This window comes from Actinia tenebrosa, unplaced genomic scaffold (assembly GCF_029948245.1).
Source record: "Actinia tenebrosa isolate PJP-AT-01 unplaced genomic scaffold, QUT_ActTen_1.0 PGA_scaffold13__45_contigs__length_12533684, whole genome shotgun sequence".
NCBI lineage: Eukaryota > Metazoa > Cnidaria > Anthozoa > Actiniaria > Actiniidae > Actinia > Actinia tenebrosa.
The window spans coordinates 2,840,038-2,867,601 of record NW_028292573.1 but is presented as its reverse complement, the minus strand read 5'-3'; the positions used below and the strand labels follow the sequence as shown (position 1 = coordinate 2,867,601).

General features: G+C 35.9%; 1 protein-coding gene across 1 annotated transcript; it reads left to right on the top strand.

The window, feature by feature from the left end:
* Nucleotides 1-473: 473 nt before the first annotated feature.
* On the top strand, nucleotides 474-26,538 carry LOC116300842 (A.superbus venom factor 1). The gene is made up of 41 exons (XM_089028901.1): nucleotides 474-631; nucleotides 1,281-1,450; nucleotides 1,880-1,908; nucleotides 2,446-2,629; nucleotides 3,030-3,082; nucleotides 3,431-3,448; nucleotides 3,649-3,700; nucleotides 3,966-4,045; nucleotides 4,262-4,304; nucleotides 4,902-4,986; nucleotides 5,310-5,409; nucleotides 5,849-6,091; nucleotides 6,584-6,790; nucleotides 7,337-7,450; nucleotides 7,569-7,634; nucleotides 7,741-7,941; nucleotides 8,210-8,365; nucleotides 8,641-8,715; nucleotides 8,894-8,951; nucleotides 9,067-9,117; nucleotides 9,648-9,815; nucleotides 10,321-10,444; nucleotides 10,592-10,871; nucleotides 11,273-11,488; nucleotides 15,101-15,152; nucleotides 15,446-15,520; nucleotides 15,596-15,697; nucleotides 16,341-16,532; nucleotides 16,831-16,912; nucleotides 18,054-18,219; nucleotides 18,556-18,648; nucleotides 19,144-19,312; nucleotides 21,002-21,168; nucleotides 22,333-22,470; nucleotides 22,968-23,033; nucleotides 23,542-23,840; nucleotides 24,330-24,417; nucleotides 24,657-24,731; nucleotides 24,950-25,145; nucleotides 25,394-25,471; nucleotides 25,723-26,538. The coding sequence occupies exons 1-41, from the start codon at nucleotides 573-575 to the stop codon at nucleotides 26,058-26,060; spliced, it is 5,208 nt and encodes a 1,735-aa protein (XP_088885027.1). The 5' UTR covers nucleotides 474-572; the 3' UTR covers nucleotides 26,061-26,538.
* Nucleotides 26,539-27,564: the final 1,026 nt, after the last annotated feature.

Here is a 27,564-nt window from a genome sequence, read left to right as displayed (position 1 = left end):
CCAGTCGAGGCCAAGCTAAAAATAATTTCTCGCGCACGTTCGAGGTTTTGTTTGTCTTATACCCAAGGTCATGGTAACAGGAAAAAAGCTCGTTTACTGGTGTACCATATTACATGGCTTCCAGTTAAGGTCAAAAAAGGAGGAAAGCAATCAAGTAGAATCATATGAAGATATGCGTGGAAAAACAAAACAAAAAAACAAAAAATATACATAATCGAGACTGTTCTTAGCTTATTCAGATTTAATAAAAAGCTGATGGGTATTTGTAATGGCTAAAACCGCTGATTCGTTTCACTGAGTTAGGATCTTTGTCTTGTCCTAAACATGAAAGTCTATCAATAAAAAAGGACTCGTTGAAAGACATGGTACTGCTTGCTTGTGCCTGTCTGGAACAAGAGACTAGTGAATAAACTATAACCTATCAAATGCTTCCTATCAGATTTAGACAAAAGCCTATCGGATATCCCATGACAAAGGAGCCAATAACCGATCGATACCTTTAGCCGAAAGTTTCAACGTGAATAGCAATCAATAGCTAGACCCTAAATGCAGCGAAGAGTGTCTTCGGCAAGATGAAGATTTTGTTGTTGGTTTCACTGCTTGTTGGAGGATGTGCAGCATCTATCCCAAGGTCGGTTCAGTGCGTATAAGGACCTAAACAATATATTACGAAATGTGTATACTTTGTTTGCGCATATTTATATATGATGGTAGCAGTAAAGTCAGGCGAAAACGCTATAAAACGGGTCAATCGCTTCGAAAAAGCATTGGACTTGTGCGTTGACTAAAATCAACTGCTTTATCTATAACAGCCTGAGATGTCCAATGGTGTTCGACAGTACGGTTTTCTAAAGTCATCATTTTCCGAATCCCTTTGCCTTTGATTCGCACATATAAATTATTGTAGCGTACTCTGTGAAAATCCGCACACGATTGTCATAGAGTGAAGGCATTTTACCCGTAAAATAAAAAATACTTGTCAACGTGCAATAATCAAATAGACACAAAAGAAAACAATGGAATTAAGGTCTACTAAAGTGCATTAGTCTAATATATAGAGTGGTTTTGTGGAGTGAAACCAAGTGTATAATATAATCAAGGTGTAATAAATTGTAATAAATTCGCAAGGCGCAAAAGAAAATCAAAAGAAAATACGGACAATAAAGTGCATTAAAGTGTAATACGCGAAAGTGTACTTCACAGGCTTTTGAAAACCACTCTATTTCACGGGTTTAATGGCTTCATCTATTTTCCATTGTATTCCTTTCAAATCTTATTAGACATGTCATCATGGCTCCCGATGTATTTTACGTTGGGGTACCGCAGAAGATCCATGTTGCATTATTTGATGTGACATCTCCACATAATGTCGAGGTCAAAATACGAGTGCTGCTCCCTGCAAACCCGCAGTGGAAAACTATTTCCTCTGATCGCGCTGTTTTCTCCAAAGGTACGTGTTATTTGTAGCGATCTAGCTTGTTTAACAATCAGTATTGAAGTGGAGCAGCATAAATACTCATTTTTTTCTCTGAGTTTTTGTGACTAAGAAAAACAAAACAATTTTTTTTACCTTAATACGATATTGATACGAGCAATGTTAAATATGGTTTCCATAAGATGCTTGTCTTATTGTATCTATTGTAATGAGATTATCTCTCTGCCATCTCCTCTCTTCTTCTTTTTCTTCTTTCTTCTTCTTCCTCTTTTGTTTTGTTCATTAATTTTCTTCATACAAGCAATATCAGAAGAGATATAGTACATATCAAAAATCATACATATCGAGTATTACTAATCATTGATTGTATCTGTACTCTGATGGAAATGACTTCATCATGATGGCCATTCAAATAATATAATGGTAATGTCCTCTTGTTTTTAGATCATCTAAGCGGATTGTTGTCATTAACGGTAAGAATATTAATGCTAACGGCTCATATAATATTCAGGACTCATATCTCTGTATAGCTGTCTTTGTGGATTCGCACACTCTAAGCGTACATGCATGTTCAGCACAAAAGCAATAAGTGACATTGGGGAAACATATTTTCAATTTGAAGACTAGATAAGGTATTTCAGTTGTAACTTTTTCTTTTGCTTGGATGGTTTTTGTCATAAGTTTGAAATAAAAGCCCGGTATTTTAATTGAGCAAAAGCACCGGAACTAAAGACGGCATCGCATAAAGTTTTCGATGATTCCCTACAACTGAGGGGAAATGAAACAGCTGCATGTTACTATAACGATACAGCCGTGCCCCATTACAGAATTGTTGTATTCAAAATCGTAAAAAATGGAAGCTGAGCAAAAGGTATAGGTCTCCTTGCTAGTAGCCCCATTACAGAATTGTTGTATTCAAAATCGTAAAAAATAGAAGCTGAGCAAAAGCTATAGGTCTCCTTACTAATAGCGAGCCTTCAAAAATTCTTTGCCTTCATTGACTATATTAGGTTGGTTTAGACAACGCATCAGATTATTTGACAAGAGGAAATAACTGGCAATTCTTTCTTCTGGCAAAAATCAGCGATTCTCACCAAACGTTTACCACGAAACCAGTAAAGGTTGCTGTAAGCTACAGTGATGGTATCGTTCTAATCCAGACCGATAAACCGATCTATACACCGACTCAAAAAGGCAAGAATTCTTTGAACTTTGAAAATAACGCAAGCTAAATAGAAAAATAAAATAGTTCTGGTACTTCTCTTGTATATTAAAATTGGGGTCCCAAAAAGCATGGAAAGCGGGGGACAAGGGGAAGAAACGAAAATAGTTATGGATTTAGGCGTGAGGACTGAAAACAAAGTCGCCACGGTCAAGTATCATCTTTATCGATGAATAAAATCTCTGATAAACGGCCCAACATTTTGATCCAACATTGTTTATTTCTCTTAATAAAATACAAATTACAGAAATGACGAAACTGAAAGTGCGAGCGAGTGCTGTGTGCTCTCATGAAGCACGCGTTCCCAACAAATCAAAACGCGAGATTTATAAAAGTTATTTTATAACTTTTATTGCATGAATCAATCAACAGTAAAAATACGTGTAGTGCCTCTTGGATTCAATTTGATGCCAAGTACGAAAAAGGTAATATAATTTAATGACCTTTCAATATAGTGAATTGATTGAAACTTACTAAAAACATTTTACGTTTTTTAACAAGTTCCGCAAATTACAAAAATTTAACCAGCATCAGTTAAGCGTTGTGCCATTATTTTTCAAAAAATATAATAATCTAAAAAATATTAATTTAGACTAACAGACTGCATTTGCAAAAGATATAAACAGAAATGTTATATTTTACCCGCGAAACAAAAAAAGTTTTATAAATGATTAACTATAGATTTGTCACTGCAATATGAACAAAAACAATGCAATACATTTAATAATCACGAAATGTGTATTAACCCGTGCACTCAACCTTTTAAACTTCAGATTAATCTCGCCATAAAGGTAAGATTGTTGATCAATTATTATTATTCATGTTACGTGTAAAAATATTTCTGGATAGGCTCGTGAAAATCAAGGTGGATATATCGTGAGGGAGGTCTGCCCTAACAATTTTAAATCATAATACGTGTTTGATTTGATGTGATGGTTGAACTCTTTTATTTTTACATTTTAACTCTATAAGACCCTTTTAATTTCCTCAGAATCCTCAAGGCATTAGAGTACGCCAGTGGAATAATCTGTCTACAGATTCTGGTCAGTGAATAGAGGGGGAAAAGAATCTTCTGTCTTGAATGGGAGGCTAACATAAAGATAAAAAACAAATCAATTTTTTTCTAGATGGAATTTATGATGGCATTTCTGATGAAAGCATTTAATGTATGTCGCTAATGACTTTGAGAAAATAAAAATAGCTATTTTCTTTCATCAATGCAAATGCTCCCTAATGTGATATTTGAGTCATACTTGAGTCATACTTGAGTTGATTTGGTAATGTATATGCTGGTATTAATTCTAATAGGTTTTATCAGCCAAGTCCTTGATATGGGTACCAGTGCAATGGTTGGAAACTGGACAGTAGAAGTATACTACGGTCATCTTGTAAGTGACTCTAACGTAACGTCTTTAACATTAGGGAGCTGAGTTACTTTGATTAAGCTTCAGACATCGTGGAAAATCATCAACATCACCATTATCATCAACAACATTATCAACATCATCATTAACATCATTATTATCATCATTATCATCATTATTATTATTATTATTATTATTATTATTATTATTATTATCATATACTATCATTTTGTGTTTAAGTTTGTCCACGACACGTCAAAAACGTTTGAAGTACGAGAATATAGTAAGTAACTTTGTAAATGTCTAATTAACACTTAGACCCGTATCAGGAAAGCAGGTTGGAAAAAAAAACAAAGCAAAATGGAGCAATATACCAGTTTCGAATACCAAATTACAGACTCATTTACACAGGGTTAGCCTCGCATCAGTGTTTAAATATTCATAAATACCAACAGTAAAGAAAAGAATGCACAACTTCAACAATACGAAAACTTTGAAACTTGGAAAACGGACCTTGACTGGAACATGTGAATATTCTGCACAAAATCGAGGCTAACCCTGTGTCAATGAGTCTGTAATCAAGAAACGCAGCGGTAACTTGGAACTCGAAACTGGTCTATTGGCCACTTTAGAAACGAGCAAGAGACTAGGACGAGTTTTGGATTTTGAATAATTAGCAAAATAATTTTGCCATCTGATAAAGCATCTCAATATCGCCCCAGTGTCTTACTCGTTTATAAAATGGCCAATATCATCCATGTTCAAGCTTAACGATAAAGATAAAGTTGCTAATATGGTTTTAATAGTTTCTTGTCTATTGGTGTTGTACACGTTTGGGGCTAATGATATCGGTTTTAATGAAGTTTTGTTGACTACACAGTACTTCCGAAGTTTTCTGTCACAATTAAAGGACCACACTACATTATGTCTGGTAGCAGCCCTTTGAAGGTTTCTATTGAAGCTAAGTAAGCCATTATTTTTTTGTATTCAATTACTACAGTCGTATTTCAGGGATGCGCAAAATACCGGAATACTGAGGTAGCTTAAAGATGGAAATCACCACATGACTGAAGATGGTGGCTACTGAGCACTGATCGAACACACTATATTCTAAATCCACAAATACTGTTGGTTAGAACACTGAAATGCGTAACTTTGTAGACTTTTCAGAGCGCCGCTAACTCGCGGAAAGAACCAAATGCAAATAGTCTGTGCAAGTAGTCAACCAAAGCACACAACTTACAAAAATCAATGAATGTTACTGACGAAAATATTTATTGATTTTAAGATACACCTATGGAAAAACCGTAGAAGGCACTGTATCTGTCCGACTCGACGTGGTGGGAATACTAAAAGAACCACGTCGTCTTTATTCGTTCAGATCACTGGTAAAGTTCAGCAATTGTTAGATCTATTCGTTATCTCTTACTACTATAAAGATGCATCTCCTAATATAGGGAAGTAGTTTTTTCTCCCCTGTTCAAAATCAACATTTGAGATGAGATCTGCGAGTTGCAAATACATAATGCATTGTTATTGAGTTCGAAGGTGTTGCATCATTTTTATTTTAATGGGGGCTAAGAGGGAAGGGGAAAGCCCGGTCCTGAAACAGTGAGTGAGCTATTGCAATGGGCTGTATCTTTGTCAACATTTATGTATACTGATGTGGACGTTACAGGTCTTCATTTGATCAAAGCTGCTCACATTATTAGAATGTGATGATGCGGTGTAAAATATAACGTAATTATGGGGGGTACCTCGCTATTCATTGTTTTACAACGTAAGTCGGTAATATAACTGTTGTTACACTTTGTTTTATATTCCAAGCTAAGAAAAGGCACCTTTAAATTCGATGTAAAAGTGGAAAATATACAGAAGCTGTTAGGAGATAAATGGTTTCCAGCGATAGAAGGCCATCGTCTTCAAATCACTGCTGATGTGACGGAGAAATCGACTGGCAAGACAGAGACGGCAGTTGATGATTCTATATATTTTGTTGTTTCACCCTATCGCATCAAATACATTGATACATCACGCTTTTTCATGCCTGGATTACCATTCCAGCTAAAGGTAAGCAGCAACTAGATATAGTTAGCGGAAATGAACAAATCAACCTGACTGTTAGTACAAATCCTGTATTCTGATTGGCTACTCTGCATGCTGTAGGTAAATATTGAGGATAGTATACTAGTTTGCTTAAGTTTGAATACTTTTCCATAACCCACTTTCGAAAGTATTCTGGGAGTAGGATTAACAAAGAAAAAAAAGGAGAAATTCCACATTTTCACGGTGGCATTTTAAACCGTAACTTTTTTAGTGTATTGTAATAATTACTTTGTCTAAAAATAAGAGGTCATTCAGTGGCAAGACTGCCTTTAGGGACCTCTTGTACGAAATAGTTAATTGAAAATTAATAAATTTTAGATAAATTGTTGACCGTCATATTTATCTCAGTTTTATTTTATGATTAAGCACGCCAAACCCGACTCCAGGCCAATTTTAGTTGAAGACATGTTATCGACAAAAGATTGCACAATATCACATACCTTTCTTCCGTGGCAGGTAAGGGTAACATATCCTAATAAAGAAAATGCTGCAGATGTAAACCTAGTACTGGAAACCAAAAGTTTAGACGAGAATGACAAAGACTTGGAGTCGCAGTCCTTCGTTAAGCAAGCTGTGGACCAGACTGTCGCCACCACTGACAATAACGGAGTTGCAATGTTCGTCGTCAACGTACCAAGCCAGGCTCGAAAACTCATAATAAGCGTATGTTTTCTAAGTTTAGTGTTATATTTTAGTGATTGTTATTCTCGCTTTTAAATAAGTTAAATACCTCGAAAAATCGGGCTTTATATGGCTTATTGCCTCCGTTCTCGGTATTTAACTCTAACTTTTAATACAGACTTAATTATTTTAATATATTCCAGTGGCGGATCCAGGGGGGTCGAAGGGGTCCACAGAACCACCCTTGAAGGTTTGATCTTTTAGGCAATAGAAATATGCGGTCTTATAGAAATTTTGATAAAAAATATTAGTAGTTGTGCGTTGGGTCGTGTTATTATAGCTTGGTCCCATTACTAGATAGTAAATTAGGTTATTAGAGCCAATTGTTTTGCCAAACATCGACTAAACAAAAGAGAATTATACACAGTTCACGAAACGGAACCCCCCTTTGAAAAATCCTGGATCCGCCACTGTATTCATGACCTTCCTTAACTGGTTCGCTCCGAAAACGCAAAGTATAAGAACTTTTGGGGCGAAGTTCGGCATTTAAGAATAAACTAAATACAGTTCAACTCATATTTGTAATAGGTAAACGCAAGTGAAGGGGCAATTGCTAACGGTCAAAATGCCTACAAGACATTATTAGTGGAGGCATCACAATCCGATGAATTGATGAAGCTAAAACAGCATAAACCTGCCAAGGTATTTTTTTAAGTGTACTCCGCCGTCCCTGTCGTAATAATATCATTGGGTTTCTTTGGCTTCTTTTTTGTCCTCAACTTATCTGGATGGATCATGCACATATATTTATTTACTTTAGATTGGGGACAGTGCTGGGTGTGAGGCTATAATAAGCAGCCTGTCTGTTAATCAGCTTTCTTATTTCGTAAGTATGATGTTAAACTTTGCAACACCAGCGACTTTGAACAAGAGCGTTGTTAAAGAAAAATGATTAAATTCGTTTTTTATCTATTTTATATTATTTTATTCAGGTCGTATCGCGAGGACAAATAGTTTACAATGGAAAAATTGATGCTCGTGTTGGCGTTGGCATTGTCACTACTCTTCCCTTCAAAATAACATCGTCAATGTCTCCATCTGCTCGTCTTGTCGCCTATTATGTAAACAAGGCCACAAAGAAAATCGTTTCTGATAGTATTTTGCTGGAAATTGAAGACACATTTCCAAATCAGGTATATGGTGTATTACGTCTAATTTTATTCTGTGGTTAACTATATGTAGCTATAAAGCTGATTGGCTGGCTAGTTGGCTGACTATTTGGCTGGCTGGATGAGACAGCATGCAGTGGCGGGATTGAGAACGATTTCAAGAAGGGTCACTGTTACCTAGTGTCCTTTTTAGGTCTTCCTTAACTTTCCTTATATTATCTCATTATTGCCAGGATTAATAAATAAACCAAAATCCGTCAATTTACTTATCACATATATTTTAAACTTACAGATCCTGTTTGTGCCTTTCAATGAAAAGGGCGATCACTTACCGGGTCATTTGTACGAATTGAAAATCCTGGGTGCCGTTGGAACTAAAGTTAGCCTACTTGGTGTTGACCAGAGTGTTTACCTTCTCAGTAGAATGAACTTGCTTATTCCAGAAAGTGTGAGTTAAAATGCAGTAGCGACTATTCTCTAAACTAAATAACCATGCATAGTGGAATTAATTTACATTATAAGCAAGAAGAAAATCTCCATGTTCTCGGTATGAAAAGAAGCGAAACAAGCGCAAGAGAAGATTTCGTTTTCCTTGCGTTAGCATGCGCTCGTGTTTATATGCTTATTATGCTTGCGTCTGCTTGCGCCATTAGTGAGACCCAGTTTTTACACAAACTAGGTAAAATCTAAACTTTAATGGAACATTTATATGTGAACTATTAGGTGTTTAAGAAACTGGAACAACTTGATCTTGGATGTGGAGCAGGAGGCGGGCGAAACGCGAAAGACGTCTTTAAGGTATGAAACATTGAAGGGTGTTACGATGTTATTTTCTCATTGTGTGCTTTATGAATGCGACAACGGGGGATTGAAAAATTCTGGCCTAAAGGCTATTCAGTAGTTGAATCTTCTCTATTTACATTTTGACTGAACGGGGTCAGAATTCCTGTATTCATGGTTGACCTATTTCCTTCAGAATGCTGGAATGGTGGTGATTTCTCATGACATGGTTTTACCGACAAGAGAAAGAGAAAGTATGGCCAATTTTAAGTCATCCTGTGTCAGTCATTTGCTGTGTTCTACTTCTTTTAATTAAATATTTCCTTTTTTTTTTTTTTTTATATTCTTATTTCACTTACGCACTGGAAGAGTGTGGAACAGAACTTCGAAGGAATAAAAGATCGATAGCCGGAATGCAAGGTAATATAAAAGAGGCATCGGTTATCACATTTCTTTGCGATTCTACATTTAAACCGATATAGCTCACTAGCTCAGTGTAGCTAGTGAGCTATATAATAGCTAGCGAAATTCTCTTCGTGGTTTTCGACAATTGATGTAGAAGCTTTTTGTATGTGTATCAAAGTGACAAAGCCGCATTCTGGGAAACCGAGTATTTCAAAAATGGAACAGGAAAATCAGTCCAAAGAAAAATTGGAAAAAATATTACTGTTATTTTCTTTTGTTAAAAACACTTACATTTCCATAGAAAATGTGGAAAGAAAAATGTTCAGATGAATTTTAATTTCTTTTTTTTTTTACGCTGAAACACGGTAGGTTCTCGGATTCTCGTCATGCTTTGAGCTAGAGATTGTGCTCGTGTATATTGGCTTTTGTCGTCCGCAACAAAACACTGTTTTACCATGACGGCATATTTCGCGAATTCTATTAAGAAAGACTATTAATATGAAAAACTAAAGATGAAATACTAAAGAAACGTTATTTTTTGCTAGATCACTTAGACTTCTGCTGTAATCTCGGCAACGAAACGGACCCAAATAATAGAAACTGTTACAGACGAGTGATGGAGTTGGACGTTGGAATTTTAAAAGACCAAGAGCTAATTCATGATTGTAAAACAAAATACCTCAACTGCTGTATTACTGCATTTGGATTAGGAGGTGAAATTATTGACCATGTGGTGATTTAAATCTGCTTGATCGACTTAGAGTCGAACCTCACGTGAGCCGAACCTAATTGAAACAATGGACAAAAAGGCGTTCTTCTTTGATGTCATTAGGTTCCGGCTCAAGTGAGGCATTTGACCTTACTCATTGGCAATCTTTCTTATTTCCCTGAATATCAATCATGCAGCAGAAAACGATATCTGCTTTACAGAAAAAATAGTCCGCTACAAATATTTCCCTTCTTAGATATGTTGCACTTGTGCGTCACACAAACCGTTTTCAGTACAACGGTAGGTGCTAAATAATAATATTATTTTTTCTCCTGTCTCGTCACGAATCACTCAGTAAGCAAGATGCACGAACACAAGAGAAGCATATGAAGAGGACTATTATCGCGTACTACTTGTGATTTGTTTTTAATATACACAAGTATGCATATATTAAATATTCACAAAATTTTCTTCCAAACAAATTCGTAAGCATATTTTTATTTCGAAAGACGTTGGAATACTAGCAAGAAGTGGTCAGCCAGAAAACTTTATGAATGACGAAGAGGATCTTACCAATATTGCCCTTCGTCAGTTCTTTCCTGAAACATGGCTCAATGAGGAAATTGTTATAAGGTTGGTAAATGAGCATGATAATTTTAGTAATTCATGTACAATAAGTAAATGGAGGTAACTTTTTTTTCTTGGATGGGGGGATGGGGGCGATTTATTTGGATCTTATTTTCTCTCAATATAATCGTGTTGCCATTTTTTCCTCATCAGTGACGATACAAAATCCAAAGATTGTAAAAAGCTACATCTAGATCCTCAAAGTAAATGTGGTTCAGCGGTCTTACCTGTTTCTTTACCGGAGACCATGACAACATGGGTGGTGCAGGCAATAGGAGTGTCCAATACAACTGGTTTTGGTATGGCTGAGCCACTTCGCATCACAACCTTCAAACCTTTTTTCATTCATCTTTCCATGCCATATTCTGTACAACGAGGAGAGGAAATTACCATCTTGGCAACTCTTTTTAATTACAAGAAATATGATATTTCGGTAATGATAATGAAAGATATGCTTAAGCAAAACTTTAAACCCTTACATGAAAAAACTAGATTTTAAGATGAAACGATTAATTCAAACTTCAAACTATCATTTTTTCTTAATTTCTTAATTATCTAGGCTCCCCAGATTTTTCTCGATCTGGAAAAGTCGTGTTCCAAATCCCAATTTAATCTGACGCTGTATATTATAGTGGCTTTGCACCATGGTGATGACAGCAATAAAGTGATTCTCCCCCTGAGAAACTGATATCTTTCTCATGTAAGCCAGATTAGACCATATTCAATTATACTTGCCTTCTGCCATGGCTGCTATCGCGTGATGGTGCAAAGCCTCTATTGCCCTTTTGCACCTTTTCTTTCCTTATTATTTTCGATATTTTATTCGTTTCGAAGGTCTACTTATATCTCAAAGGAGACAAAAGCTTCTGCTCAGTGGCTCAACCAGGAAAAACGTCTAGATTGACATCCAATAAGATTAAAGTCAAAAGGGAGAGTTCAGTTTCCTATGCTATTAATCTATTGCCAATCAAATTTGGGGAGATACCAATTGAGGTGACGGCGAAAGGTCTTTACGCGGATGACCGAATCCTAAAGAAGCTTCTTGTAGTCGTAAGTTGGTCAATATTTTATAATTACAGTTTGCACCAAAATAGTAGAATATCACTTATTCATCATTGTCGTCACTGCCATAAAGTTAAATTCTACGTTTATCACCACAATAATGCACATGCCTTCAATTCACTGTATCGAAAACCCTCAGTCTTTATTTCCATGGCTAGTCGTAATCGTCGTCTGAAACAATGAGGATATATAATTGAGAAATTTTATGATTGTCAGTATTAGAGCTAAACAAGAGAATATTAAGTAAGAGAGCACATCTCCCATACATGGGTCTGTAACCATGAAAGTTTCTTGAAAATCTATTTTTAGCTGCGCGCGCAAGCCTGAGCTATTTTTAACATGCGATCCCTTATTGCTGCTCAGAGTTGTAGTGACTTCCATGCGAGCGAAAAATGTTTAGTTCCCGACGAGAAGAATGCCTTCAAAATTAGTAAAAAGTTGAAATGATTAAAGTATCATGTGTTCTTCATGGACGAATTAAACATTAACTTAACAATTGATGTAAAAGAACATCGAAAAAGATCAAATCAGGATGGTTTTCAGTCACATACGAACAAGCGCTAAAAACAGCGAAGACGCCATGGGAAAGGAAACCGCAATAAAAAATACGATGAAAATAGCGAAAAACCTACAGTGAATACAGCTAAAAAAGCATTTACCGTAGTGTTTTCTATAGTAAATAAAGTTTAAGTTAGAGTAATTAAGAAGACGATGAACAAGACCAGTATTTTGTTTCACACACGAATCAGAAAAACTATTTGCACCGAAATGTGCCGAAGAAAATTTTCTGTTTTCACGGAGGAAAAAACTACAAGAGGCACTGAAGTGATTTTTCACAATTATTAAATATGTTTAGCTTGCCAAAATACTGTGTGTCAGTTTATGCAAAAGACATTGCCCATTGAGAAAAGGCGAATTAATGAAAAAGTTTGACTATTATAAAACTAGAACTTTCTTTCAAATTTTGCACCATGAATTTTCGTTCCGCCTCAATGGTTTTTTTTCCATAGCTTTTCAACTTCTAAAGTCCCAAACAGACCATAGAAATACGATCACAATATCGGCGAAGTACAAAAAGTGAATCAAACTTAGTATTTGAGGATTCAAACTAATAAAAAAGAGATTATTTTTACCTGATTGAAGGGATTTTACTTGCGATTTTTTCTGCCAGATGCTCTCAGTTCGGCGTATTTGTGCCTTTATGTTTAATTCTTCTATTCCGAGCAGCTTGACTGTTTTCAGCTATCTTAAAACCTCTTCTTTTTACTGGTAAACAACTGATTCCAACAGTAAATGCTAAATTTTCTCTCAAGTTTAAAGTTTTTTAAACTTTTGACTCAGTGAATTCAACAAGTTTGTTCATCGAAAATCCGGCTCTTTCGTAAACGAGTCCAATCTACCTTCATTTTAGATGTCCATTAGATAACTTGTCATTTTGAAAACACTGAAGTTCAGGTCAGAAGTACGTGTTCTTGGGATGCAGCAATATTAACTCTATTTCAGTCTAGGTGGAAAATTGTGGAATAACTTACAGTCTCATCTATAACTGCAATCAACTCCAAAATGATTGAGTCTCAATCGAGCGACCATTGTTTTGATTTAAAAACAAGCTTGAATGATGTTGTCTCAGCTGAGTATTTTTTACATATGCTGTTATAATGGATTCCTTCAAATACCTTTCAGAATTTCTCAAGGAATTCCTCTAAACACATTTTCTCGTCGAATTGAATAAAGTTTGGTTTGTCAACTGCGTGAAGCTTGCTTTGTCACTGCCGATCTCTTGTGTACCCATGACATCACTACAACTCTGACCAATCAAGATTCGCATGCTAAAATAGCTCAGACTAGCGCACGGAGCTAAAAATAGATTTTCAAGAAACTTTCATGGGTCACAGGGATATGCTCTCTTACTTCATATTCTCTTGAGCTAAAAGATGCCCCTTGACGGCTTATCTCCAAGGCTTCATATTAGGTTGAATAAGTTATTAGAAAAATAGTAAAACGTGTGCGCAGGGCCTATAAATAAATATTCTACGTCACTTTAATTTGGTGATTGCATTAAATTAATTATGCCTTAAACAAAACAAATCAATTAGAAATCAGCAGCAGCAAAAAGTCAAAATTTCGCGATATTTAGGTATGATTGCCTATGATGGGGCTACTTGTATACACCTTGTATACACCTAATCTGCAAGAACGTTGTCATACGAAAATAGAATATTTGTACTTTAGTGGGAAAGGAATTAATTAAAAGACAAAAGAAGTAGTTCAGCTTCAGTCACCTTCTTTTGTTTTTTAATTAATTCCTTTCCCACTCAAGTACAAATGTTCTATTTTTGTAGGACAACTTTTTCGCAATTTTATACAAGTGTCGCGGACATCCCATGACGCGCAGTAGGTGGATGAATAATATAAATCATCTAAAGAAATGAATCTCATTTATTCATTGATATGATATATAATGGTAATTGAACTGAGTGGAGTGCAATTTGGTCTGAAATCAAACGCGCGATTACAAAATCGCACGACCGCGTAGCGGGAGTGCGATTTGTAATTGCAAGTTTGATTTCAGACCAAAATTGTACGACACGAAGTTCAATTACCACTTTATTATATCCATTTTGAAATCTTTTTTGAAAAAGACGTTTTTTCAGTTAAACCGACATGACTTACAATCTAAAAGCAGTCGATTCAAACATGCTGCCAAGAGAACTTGTTTATACTGATCGAGCAATGATTCTCATTTTGAAAACCAACACTTTCAGTCCAAAACTAAAATGAATTTATATCGGACCAAAAGGCATTACGTGTATTAAGAATCGTTTACTTACATTAAATAACAAGACAATCCTGCCCAAAAGGGTTGTAATGAACTGGCTGTTGTCCATATTACAGCCAATGCTCACTGCTTGTATTTTTACGATTTCTGTTCAATATGTTTAGATCACACTTGTGCCGACAAAACAGCAAAAATCAAAGGTTGTTTAGTCCTTCGGTTGTCCTTAAGAAGTCACTTAGCTCAGCAAAAATCTTCTTCTTAAGAAAAACTTCTTTTAATGACTGTATTTTCGATGTGTTGTTATGCTTTACAGATTGAAAAGGAAACCACTTTCCACGATCAATCGCCAAGAAGTCACATTCAAAAGATGCCGATTGCATTTTCTCCCACTGCTTTTCGCTGTAATATCTTCAACTTACTTAAGCAGTTACTTTACAAAGATGCTTTTGACGATTTTAAGTGATCAGTTGGTCTTTTTAAGTCCTTTTTACGGCTTTTTAAGTCTTTTTTTAAGACTTTTGACGGTAAAATCGTTCTTCAGAAAAAATTATTTGAGCCGTGGCTCTTTTTTTTCGCAAGAAGCGGTGAGCTCAACACTAAGATGGATTCCTTGATATAATTGGCTAGAAAATGACATGTCTCTCTTGTGATTGGTTCATATCAGTTGATGTGCAAAATCGTGCAATTTAGAGCTCAAAATCGTGCAATTTATGCTGAAATCACTGCTGCAGGGAACCAATCAGATTGCAGGATTTGCTTGTGATTTCAAAATGGATGTAATAAATTAGATTATGATCGTTGTAATTTAATTTGTTTTTAAGCCCGAAGGCGTTGAAGAAATCTTGACTCAATCGTACGTACTGGATCCAAAAGGTATCTAGATTTTGAGGGCTAAGCTAGGAAGCTGCAGGGTTGCTAGTTGCTAGTTACCGAAAATTCAGCTGCCTTTAAGTTCATTCCCATACAGTAAACTTAACAAATTCACAAATTAAAGATAAATGTAAATTCTTGCAAGCATGCGTGTACACCATAATACATCACCACCACCGTCATTATCATCGTCACCCTCGTTAACATAATGGGAATATCGTTATGCATTTCGTATCACATATAAACGAATACACTCTTACAGGCGAATGTTGGGGAAAATACTTTTTTCGATTCAGAGTTTTTCAAAGGCAGAAAGGAACAGGGGGAAAAGCAGCAAAATGACGCTGACAAGCTTTCCTTTCAAAGTGAACGTAAGTACTTTATTTGAGGATTTTTGAGTTGTGCAAGATTTTACGTATAACGAGCAATATTCATCCTGCGTTTAGAAGCACACAATACATCAAGGAGCGAGCAAGTGGACAAAATTCTACTGAAGATAAACAAAAAAGCTGTTCCAGAATCTGTTGATGCTAAGGTCTACTTAACAGGTGCGTATTCTGGGGTAGAATTTTTCGATCGCCACTGTTATAGAAAGATTAGTACTGAGAGAGCATGTTTTCTTGATGCTGGGCAAGAAAGTTTTAGGGGTAACTAAGGTTAATATATAGTGTGTTTGCTTCAGTCGATTGTGTAAAGTTTGTAAAGTTCAAAGATTGAGGAGAGGCTAAGACGCTACATCCCTATCACTTTCTTCGTTGTTTTGTTTGTTTTTTTTTGTTTTGTTTTTTTTTTCTTTCATATTTTGAAATTTGTAAATTGCTTTGGCGCTACAACTTTTTTGGTCCCCAGTTAATAAATTAAGTTCCAGATATAGTTACTGTTAGGAAGATTATAGATTGTAAATAAATAAGCTTATATAGTGTCGTCGTGTATACAGAAAATACAAATAGAAAATTTATTTATCATTCATGAGAAGTTAAAAAAGAATCACAATATTAATGCTAAGAATATACATTTCATTACCGAAAGAACCTATGCCACCCAAAGTAATACTAAATATATAATAACATATCCATTATATGAAAAAATAAAAATAATTAGTCAGCATGTGGTCTTCTATGTGCCAATTTTCATTATTGTAACCAAAAATTGAACAATTCTGCACCACATTCCTTTACAATACATATGTAGGAAATATGATTGGACCAGCTGTGACTAATATCGCTGTTGGGCAACTCAAACATCTACTATACCTACCTTATGGCTGTGGTGAACAGAATATGAATGCAGTAGGACCGAATGTGTACGCTCTACATTATTTGCAAGCAACCAATCAAATGACAAAGGAAATGGAAAGCAAGAAAAATGATTATATTCAGCAAGGTAATGAAACTAATCTGTTGTTTTGCTGTTTAATAACAATAAAAAATAAACAAAAATAAAAGGTCTCTATCATTGCATGCTCACCGTTCGTCTCGCTTCGATGCAAAGGCACGGCTACCTTTCAAGATGGCGCAGGGAACTGTGAAGGGGAATATTGAAAAATAGAGCAGTAATATACAGGACTGTTAAGACCACAAAAACTGTGCATTGCAATATAAAACTAGTTTAAAATAGAGTCGTTTTTGAAGTGTCAATCTCTATTTGCAAGCAAATAATTCATTTCTTGTTTTAACTTCAGGTTACGCTCGTGAGTTAAACTATCGACAAGAGGATGGTTCTTTTGCCTACTTTTCAAAATCAAATCGAGCTGGAAGCACATGGTAACTTACATATAGAGTTCTTAGTAACTGCAAATACCTGTACGCCACTAAGATTCATATGGATTTTCGTAAACCAACAATGTTAACTGTCCTGGGAAAAAAGATAATAACTGGCGGAAGCAGCGTGAATGCATGAATCAAAGTTTCAAAATAAAAAGTACCTTATCATCTGAACTTAGTAAAGAATGACTGCTTCCAAGATGAAATTTAACCAAGCAAGAGATGCGAAATTAGGGTACTGGGAATTAGCATAGCAAAATACGAAAGTGAACTGAGGAGAACGTCGACCCATGCATGGTTCTTACCCGCTTGCAGCTTTTATTATATGTTAATAAATGAGATTAAAACGGGAAAAAATCCTCAAGTAACCACATCATTGTGCGAGCGTGCATTCAGAAATGGATGGTGCACAGTGCCGTGATTGAGTGAAGTTTGAACTTTTTTGGATCAACAAATATTTCTTTATGGTTTTGCTATTTTATAAAAGCAATGGTCAATGCTTATTTGTGCGTATATCCAGTTCTGGATGCACTTAGGAGGTTGCCTAATTAAGCACTCAAGAAGTTAGAGGTTTACTCGGCTACGCGTTGTGCGACTCTTACGCTTCTTTCGTGCTTAGCAACCTCCCGCGTGCATCCAGAACTGGATACAGTCAATTCAAAAAACGTTGTCGTCGACCGGCTCAAGCCTACGCGACTGGACCGAAAGAAATATGGGTAAAATTCACTGAAGCGGTTAAATATTCGTTCTGAATTAATTGTTCCCGCTAGTAGTAAAGATAATAATGGCGAGAAACAATCCGTCAAATGCATGTCTTTCGGTCTAGGGAAAGAAAAATAAAGTAGTTATGATTCAGTTCACAATTTCGAAAATATGAAGGCATTAAAAAAACGTCTCCTTCAACTCTTCCCGCACGCCTACGAAGGTTCGTGCTGTAAACCAGGCATAACTAGTCAGATAAAATTATGGAGTCAACTCGGCTTCAATGATTACTACCCAGAGTTCCTTTCGGTCCAGTCGCGTAGGCTTGAGTTGGTCGACGACAACGTTTTTTGAATTGACTGTATGCAGTGTACGCACGCTAAGCATTGACCATTCCTCAATTAAGACAAATTCAATTATGAATCATTATTATTTGTAGGTTGACTGCTTTTGTTGTGAAAGTTTTTTGTCAAGCCAGAAAAATAAAAGGAATTAAAATTGACAAAGAAGTATTGTGTGAATCTGCAAACTGGCTGCTAAAGAAACAACGAAAAGAAGACGGTGTATTTATTGAAGATTTGAAAGTGAAATATATTAGAGGAATGGTAAGGAAAATTCCTATATTTTATTTTAACTATTTTCCGTTTCCCTTTAGACTGGCCAGGAAAAAAGAAGAAGAACGGACATATTGTTTGTTGTTTTTAGCATCAACGAAAAAACTAGCTTACTTTTTCCGTTCACCGGCTTATATGCAATTTGCTACAGCAATAAGAAGATGCGAGTATGAAATTTAACACATATATATAATATTCAAAATAAAGCACGCGTAAGTGCTATCGCCCATGTCAACACTGCCATAAAGACCACAGCCCCTCCATCATAATACTGTACATGTGTACGTAATTGAAATGTAGTATTAATGAAGCTTTATAAAATAATAGGGTTATCATGGTAACGTTGGTGCATACACAAGCGATATGACATTGACAGCTTTCGTGCTAATCGCACTAAAACAATGTCAATGTGGAGGATATGTGAGTATCAAATCTAGGTCTTACAACACTTTTTCTAATTCTGCTACCTACCGACTCAAGACGTCTAGCGTTTTGGCTTACGTTAATTAAACTTAGAACGGGCCGGAGCTTATTCCTATCTGCACAAGCGACAATAAAATTCTCGCTCAACCAATCATAGACAACTGTTCCATATCTCTTCAAGTCCCCGTCCACACGTATCAGGAAATTTTTGTATCCGCAAATTATTTTTTGCGGATACGAAAATGTTTGTGTCCACACGTCCACACGCAGCGTATTCGAATCGCTTTCACCTACCACACGTATCCGTTTTGGACGTCTGGAGTCGTTATAGGTTGCAGAATTATGAAAAGCGTTGTAAAGTAAAATTTTTAGTATAATTATAATTTTGTGATTATTATCCCAATACTGACTCCTTTGGATATCCTCTAATTTCTGTAAACCTTTTTAACTTGAATTTAGGACTAACTATTGACTTATTTTTTCATTTTGAAGCAAGAGAATGCTTCCGTTCAAAGAGCTACAACTATTTTAAAGGAAAGCATTTCAAACCTTACCGATGCTTACACCCTAGCCCTTACAACGTATGCCTTAATACTGGCGGACAGTCCTGAAAAAATGAGAGCTAACAGACTATTGGTCGAAATGGCAACCTTTAATTCAGGTTGGTATTAAAGGCCTTCTCTTTTTTTGCATAATTGCCATTACATATTCTTCGATTGCACGTTACGTCATCGCGGCCTCCCGGGGGAGCGTTGGTGCCATTTAACAAAAGATTTCTCATTAGCATCCATTGTTAACGGCACTACAATGGCCGCCATGTTTTTGTCTTTTGACTCTCTTGGAAATGCTTGCAACCCATCAATAAAAGAATCTTCGAATCTTCGAATGTTAAGTAAAACCCTACCCGAAAACAGTTTGAAATAAACGACATCAATTGAGCAAAATAGTAGTATTTTCTATTTAGTGCAAGTTCGTCAGTATTTTGTCTTGGATTTATTGTATGTATCGTATGATCAAGAAGTCTGGTGTGCAGATATGAAACTATTATATTAAATTTACTCACCATTCGGCTTGGAACTTGAACTTCACGTGCAAATGTTCATCCAAAAGCTTTAAAGAAGTGTCCCACTGATACTTCAAGAACTAAAGGTGTAGAAAATGCCAAATAGGCGAGGAAAAGAAACGACAGAAGCTGTTTAAAAATGGCGGGTTGCTCGTTGGTGCTATGAATGCTGGGTAGTGAACACTCGCAAAGAATTATAGAAATATATAATATATATTTAACTAGCTCATTTATCCCTCTTAAAAACGTTAATATCACTAGGACTCCTCAAGTTTATTTTTTAATCCTATTTTAATAAACGTTTAATTTAAAGTATGTAAAATTGGTTCGTAGTACGTTTTGCCATATACAGTCAACTCTCGTTGCAGCGGACACCTTCGGGACCGTCACTTCATGTTCGTAATAGCGAGCGTCCGCAATAGCGAAAATTATTTACGGTCATTTCTTTGTCAGTATTTTTGTCGGGGATTTTTGTCCTGTCCGTAATAGGGAGGTGTCCGTAATATTGGGGTGTCCACAAGGTGAGAGTTGACTGTATATAGGACATCGCAGGCAAAAAATAGAGCTCTTTATTTGCTTGTTTAAGCTGGCAGCATTCTTTTTTTCTTTTTTTTTTTTTTTTTTTTATGAAAAAAGTGAACAATAATTAAGATTCATTCCTCGATTCCAAATAACTCAGCTCGGTAGTATAACACCGTTGATCATGATGCCAGAATCATTGATTAATTTTACTGAACAATCTAAATCTGATAATGCCATTTAGTATTTTTACACAAGTGAATATAATATATCCGGCCACAATATATAATATATGGCCACAATTTACGTCTCATCATGCTGCTATATTCACCTATAGGTAAATGTAACTCGCGCACGCTCGTTTTCGATTTGTGCCTCTGGAAGAGATAAATAACATTTGAAAAGACAAAAAAATCAAACTCTTTCTCTATTATTTATCAAATTCACTTGTGTTAAAAATACTAAAATGATTATTCGCCTCAGGCTCAGTAAATGTTCTATCGAATGATCAACTAGTATTACTCTAATTTACAGAAGGCGGTAGTTCGTATGTTGATATTGTTCAGTTTTAAAATACAAGGCTTCTCAGTTATATTCTAAGGATTATATTACATGATTTCGATTTAGCTGTAAATACCACTATGCTGGTTCCCTTTCTCGTTCCAATACATGTTTGTCATTTCTAATAGAGCCCATACCATGTTTCATTATTTCAAAGTTATTCAAATAAATTAATATACTCGTCTTCGAATGCACATTTTCTTCCAGCAACATCAACTCGATATTGGGAAACAGGTTCAAGAACACGTAATATCAAAACTGCTGCTTACGCATTGTTGGCTCAAGTGGCCTTGAACAGATTGGAGTATGCTGGTCCCATTGTAGTCTGGTTGACTAAACAAAGAGGTCCTAAAGGTGGATTTGCTTCTACGACGGTGAGTACTGAAAACTTATAGTTCATAGTTACATAAATCGCCCATCTTAATACAGCCATGTTCATATAAATTTCATTTTCAGGTTTTCCTCGTGAATGCTATTGTCAGAATGTTCTTTTATTTGGGAGCACCCGTAAACAAGGCGACATGTTGATAGAGGCATTAATGGAAATTAAGAGTAGAGTGGCGGTAGCGCTTTCGGCTCCCAACTCTAGCCGTTCTCGGGTTCGATTTCCAGCACGTGCAAGTAGAGTTTGTTAGGTCTCTCCTTTGATTCAAGGGTTTTTTTTCTTGGTTCTTCGGATTTTCGTCCATTTGCAAAACACATAACCTTGATACAACATATGATTTTGATCAACCCAGAGGTTATTTCAGGGTTAACGTTCGATCTGTATCTATGAGTTAGGCACAGAGATTGTTTCAGTGTTCAATCTGTAGCTGTGAGTTAGCCATGCCCTGATTTAGATCAGCCCAGAGGTTGTTTCAAGGTTCGATTTGTAGCTGCATGTGAGTTAGAAGAGCCCTGATTTAGAGTATCGACAAAATTTTGATTTTGAAGCAGTGTTAACATGAGTTAGGGCACGTATGGAGACGCTAAATATAATAAAATATGCCTTCATGGTAATAAACCGTTTTTTTGAGTCAGTAAGTAAGAGTTAATTACCTGCGGCCCTCGGGATGTTTATGGCTTATCGTCGACGTTCGAGGTAATCAAGTATTTTATTTATCAATTGAGAAGGTTTTCTATCAATTGATGCTCATTATAAATGCGAACGGTCTATATATAGCTATTAACCGGGTTGATAACTATATATTGACCTCGCATTTATAATGAGGGTTATAACAAAAATAAAGCCTTGCGAATAACAAAGAAAACCGTGTCAATTGAGAAGTAAGAGCCAATATACCAACAAGACGTCCTTGCCTCTCAGTGGCGGATCCAGGGGAGGGGTGCAGCGGGTGCGTACCCCTCCCTGGTTCGACTTTGTGCCCCTACTTCAAAGATTTAACCAATACAAAATAATATTTTTTCCCTTTGATTCTAAGGGGTGCACCCCTCCCTGGGTTAACTATTTGCGCTGCTCCCCTCTCTGAACAAATTCCTGGATCCGCCCCTGCCTCTGAAGAAAACACTCAAATTAATGTAATTTGGATAATTTGCAGGACACAACTGTTGCACTGGAAGCCTTGGCAAAGTACAGTGAACTAGCAAACATGAACAAGCTTGACATGAAAGTCTGGATAAAAAACAAATCGAAGAAACTAAACAAAGACACTGCTCTGTTACAACAAGAAGTGGATGTAAGTACAAGTTAAAAAGGATCGAAGAAAAACTTGCGTTATTACATGCTATAATAGTTATTAGTATTTTTACACAAGTGAATATAATAAATCCGGCGCGCTCATTGGTCACAATTTACATCTTATGCTGCTTTATTCACCTACTGTCGATTGGTGCCGTTTGCAGCAGAGATAAATAGAATTTGAAAAGACAAGAAAAATCTCTCTCCATTATTTGTTAAATTCACTTGTGTCGAAGGCTCGCGTGTCGGTAAATATTCCCCGATATTCACTTAATATTTGTTAATTGTTAATTGTAATATAGCGACAGGTCTTATTTGGTTTACTTTAAAAGCAGCCAGCCAGAAGAATCTTGAAAAGCCATTATTCATTTATTAGTATTTGCCTGAGAGAGAAGGACCATAAAAAACTTGCATTGATCGAACAATAATCCATTTTGTTTTGTTTTGTTTTCACCTAATGCATTAACCAACATGTTTTCAATTCAATGAACGCAGATTAAACCATACATAGATAAAGAACTCATGGTTGAGAGTAGAGGAACGGGAGTTGGACAATTACAGGCAAGCATATATTTTCTTATGTGTAAATATATATATATATATATTGAGAAGGTTTTTTAATGGACTTTTATCACTTGTGGCAGCCATGTTGACTGAAGCAAAAGTTTACCCCGCGTGGCCTCGGCATTTTTTTATTCTCATGGGGAATAAATGGATAATAAAAAAAAGCTGCCTTGTCATATAGAGAATATCATATCGCGAACAAGCGAGTCTGCGAGCTAGTGATATAATATGGAAAACTAGTGAAAATAAACAAGATATCAGGCTCTAAACATTAAATGAAACTCTTAAACTTATGAAATAATTTGTTTATTATACGTTTAAGGTCGATAAAATAACAAAATTTGCAGTTTCCAGTTTACCGTGAAGTGAATGATATCGTATCACTTCACTGATATGGTTTTTGAGTCTAAATGTGTAATAAAGTTCTACACTACTGACTTCCTTTAGCTTAAAAATATTTATTCATGGTAAAAACATTTTTTATCTATATTCTGGTTGGTTCCAGATTAATGTCAAGTACAATGTTCCGTCTAAAAAGAAGGACAAATGTGACTTTCACTTGAGCATAAAAATCACAGAGGACGAAAGTGGCAAATTGGTATCTAAAACTGAAAGTGAAGGGCCCCAGAAGGGCACAAGAATGGCCACTCAAGGTAGAAAGAGAAAAGGAAAGAAAAACAAAAGGAAAGGCAAGAGAGGGAAAAAAAGGCCAAGTAAAAGACGCACTGGACACAAAAAACCCACAAAAAAGCCATTGCAAAAACACGAAATACCTAAGAAACTAATAGTTAGCATTTGTGCACGGTAGGTAATGCACCCCTATTTCCAAAAACGTTGTCGGCTGGAGATCTGAAGTCTGAAATTTAAGATGGAGTGAAATTTTGGAAGTTCTGAGTGCTTTCTCGCTAAAAATTCAAAATACACTAGCTTAGCCAGACAGTTTGCCAGCGTAGGTAAACGTTGAAAGCTTGCATTATGAATTAACTTGTTGCGAACAATGAATTAAAAAGACGGCTTAAAGTTTTTTTCGGTCTCAGATTCCAGATCTCCAACCGACACTCCAATACCTTAAAATATCCAAAAAGGGTACAAATTTACACATTTGAGTAATCCCTTTGCACAACCTCCCAAGCAGTACGCCAGAGAAGAAGGTAGGCTTTTACTATTGCATACGTGTTTATATTAGAGTAAATGGTTTGAACCCAGGTGTTCATACTTTCTGAACATGGGTCAGACATTATACTTGACAATCAAAAATATATCAATATTTTGTGTTTATTGTGCGGTGTATAGTTTTAAAAAGCGTGGAACAACTGGAATGGCCATAATTGATGCCGGAATTTTGACTGGATATAGTGTCATCGAAGAGTCCTTGGCCAAGGTACTGCATCCAAATAACAACAACAACAACAATAATAATAATAATAATAATAATAATAATGATAATAATAATAATAGAAATTACGAAATTACGCCCTATCTAGCTTACCTAATTAGCATTCAAACGTGTTTACTGCTGATAATAATAATAATAATAATAATAATAATAATGATGATAATAATAATAATGGCCGGTTGATTTAAATAAATGATTACTCATTCCTTACTTTTTTATTCTAGTTGGTAAAGAAAGATAATAGCAGTATCGAAAGATACGAGTTATCTGACAGAGCCGTTGTGTTTTACTTGGATCGGGTGAGTTAAGGTTATTACATCTATTTTTTCCTGTGGTATCTAGGTGTTTTGGTTTTGGCATTTCTTTATTTGCAAATTGATAATAGATTTCTGCATGTCGTATTGCCAAACTGTTCTTTTCCTATAAACAGTTTTTCAAGTAGATTGCAAATTACACAAGGGTTGTCATAAATTAGAATTATTAAGGAAGGTTTTTAACACAATCCTTTTATGCATAGATTGACAATGTTAAGCCATTATGTGTGGCGTTTGGCGTATTTCGAGATTTTCATGTTGGTGGAATTCAGCCTGTGCCTGTGAAAGTGTATGACTACTATGAGCCTGATGATTCTTGTACTGTTTTCTATAATCTTGGACCAAGCTCAAAGTCTGTGGGTAAATGCAAAGACACTGGCTTCTGCAAATGCACACAAGGCAAGAGATACCTGTCTAATAAATTTATATGATAAATTTGCTATCAAATGATAAACTAGATTGAAGACAGCCAATTGTAATAGTGTAGTAATAATACTATTTTCCAGGGAAAGATAGCAATATATTTCCCAAAGGAAGACATTAAGGTTTTTTCGTCCTGCACCATTGCTGCTTCTCCTAAACTTAAAACCAAAATTAATAAGCTACTTTCTTCAAAGTTTGACATGGTTACCATATTGATCTCGTAGGCAAATGTCCCCTTGCGAATCCTAGTCTTGGAAATGCTGGCAGATTGAAGAAAAGAATATGCAAACAATTTGATTATGGTAAGTGATGCCTTGACTTCTTGACTCATTTGCACAGGCTTAGCCTCGTTTGTAAGTCAGTTATTCACAGATACCATTAAAAAGTACGCTGTGTGGGATTTCAAAACATTGTATAAATATGAATTGTTTAACTTTCATATTCTTTACATTGATGTGGTCTAAAACTTGGCTAATGCTTCTGTAGTCATGGAACACAACGCGGGTAAACGAGAAAAGGAAATATTTATATAACTTTTCAATTATATTCTCAGCAATCAAAGGACAGGTTGTATTCATAGATGAGGACAACACATGGTTAACTTATAATGTCCTAGTTATCACCGTTCTCAAACAGCCGGGAAAAGACGTCCAACTTATCAATGCAACAAATGTAATTGAGTTCAGAAAGCAAGCTATTTGCGTAAATCCACATTTGTGGATGAAAGAGACTGTTCTTATTATGGGACAGATAAAACATGGCCTATACGTACTAAACAACGATGCCTTCGTTAAGAAATTGGATAAAAATGAGGAGGAGTACGTGGATAAGCTTGCGGCACGCATTAAAAGAAGAGGATGTGGTTCTTGGTCAGAGACTTTTCATGATTGAACAAATAAAAATTAAAGAAACTATAGAAAATTAATGAAACTGTACGCGCGCGTGCTGCGTGCAGTTACAAAGCACGCGGGGGTTGGCAGAACACAAGTGCTATGCCAATCCCCAAGTGCTTTATAACTGCACAAAGCACAACAAGCAGGTTTTTTATTTCTTTTAACAAGATGAAAATTACAATAACTCAGATTATTTCGGATAGGAATGACGCAACTGAAAGTGCCAGCGCGTGTTGTGTGCTCTCATAAAGCACGCGCTCCCAACCAATCAATTATTTTATACTAATAAGTCAATTTTAACTCATTTGATGATTGATATGAGTTGGGAATAAGTTAGGCAGTCTCTATATAGTCAGATGCATGTGATCAGTATTGAATCAAAGGGTATGAAATGTAGAAGCAGCCTAATTAGCTAATTGCTTGTTAAATCGCCCATGCTTATAAAATTTAACAATAAAGTTATGTTAGTACTAAAATTATATATGTGTTGAACAGATCTTAACTATTCAATACATAACTGTTTTTGAATGATGATACAATTTTGCTTCGTTCCCTTTTTTTATTTTTTTATTTTATTTAATTTTTTGTTTTCTACCAAGCTTTAAAAAAATTTGCTCCCTTTGTGTTACGTGGGGTCCCTGTTGTATTCAAAATGGCGCCTGCCAACAGCCCAATGAAATAGCTTTACTTTTCAAGTTATTCCTCTTGTTCAAAAGATACAGCAAAAAGAATAGCAAAGTTAGCACTAAGAATGGGAATACAGAAGACAATCCCTTGCAGAATGTGTTTTGTCAGTTGGCCTAGAAAGTGTTTTGGTATGGTACATGCGCAAAGACTGGGAACATTGAAGGGAACCAAAAGAAGCTGCACTTGAAGGTTTATTAACATTAATTCAATTCAAACACATTATTTCTTTTTGTTTCGTTCTGCGAAATAGAATAAACCCTGATATTTCGTTTTCTTTCAACCATTCTTCAGTAGTGCAAGCCCGTAAAACCTGATGACGGTCTTGTGCCATTCCGAGACGTTACTAGCTGACTTAGTGCTTGCTAAGTTGCGACTATCAAGCAAGTGTCAACCTTATTAAATAAAAGTCAATTAATATAATATTAATTTAAACCACACTCATGCTTTTTGGAACTAAACAAACAGTCTGACATGCATGGGATGGGTTAGTTTTATGGCTGAAGCCTCTTTAGCCTTACACTAGTTAGCCTGAGTTGAATCCGACTGGACACGCTATGGTATATGAACTAGTAGAGTTGTTTATCAGCTAATATCCTGTCTTTGCTCTGATCTGGGTTTTCGTTCGGTTTTCTACCGTTCTAGGACATTGAATGCAGAATAACCTAGGTTAGAGTCCCGTTCGCCTCCACAGCTCTTTTAATTTGTGCGTATCTTTTTTGGCTCGTTTTCAAAACAGACCGCCAATAACCCCTGCCACTTGTAAAAGAAGTACCCCAAGGGACCGCTTCGTTGGAAATGGTTCAATAGGTAGACTA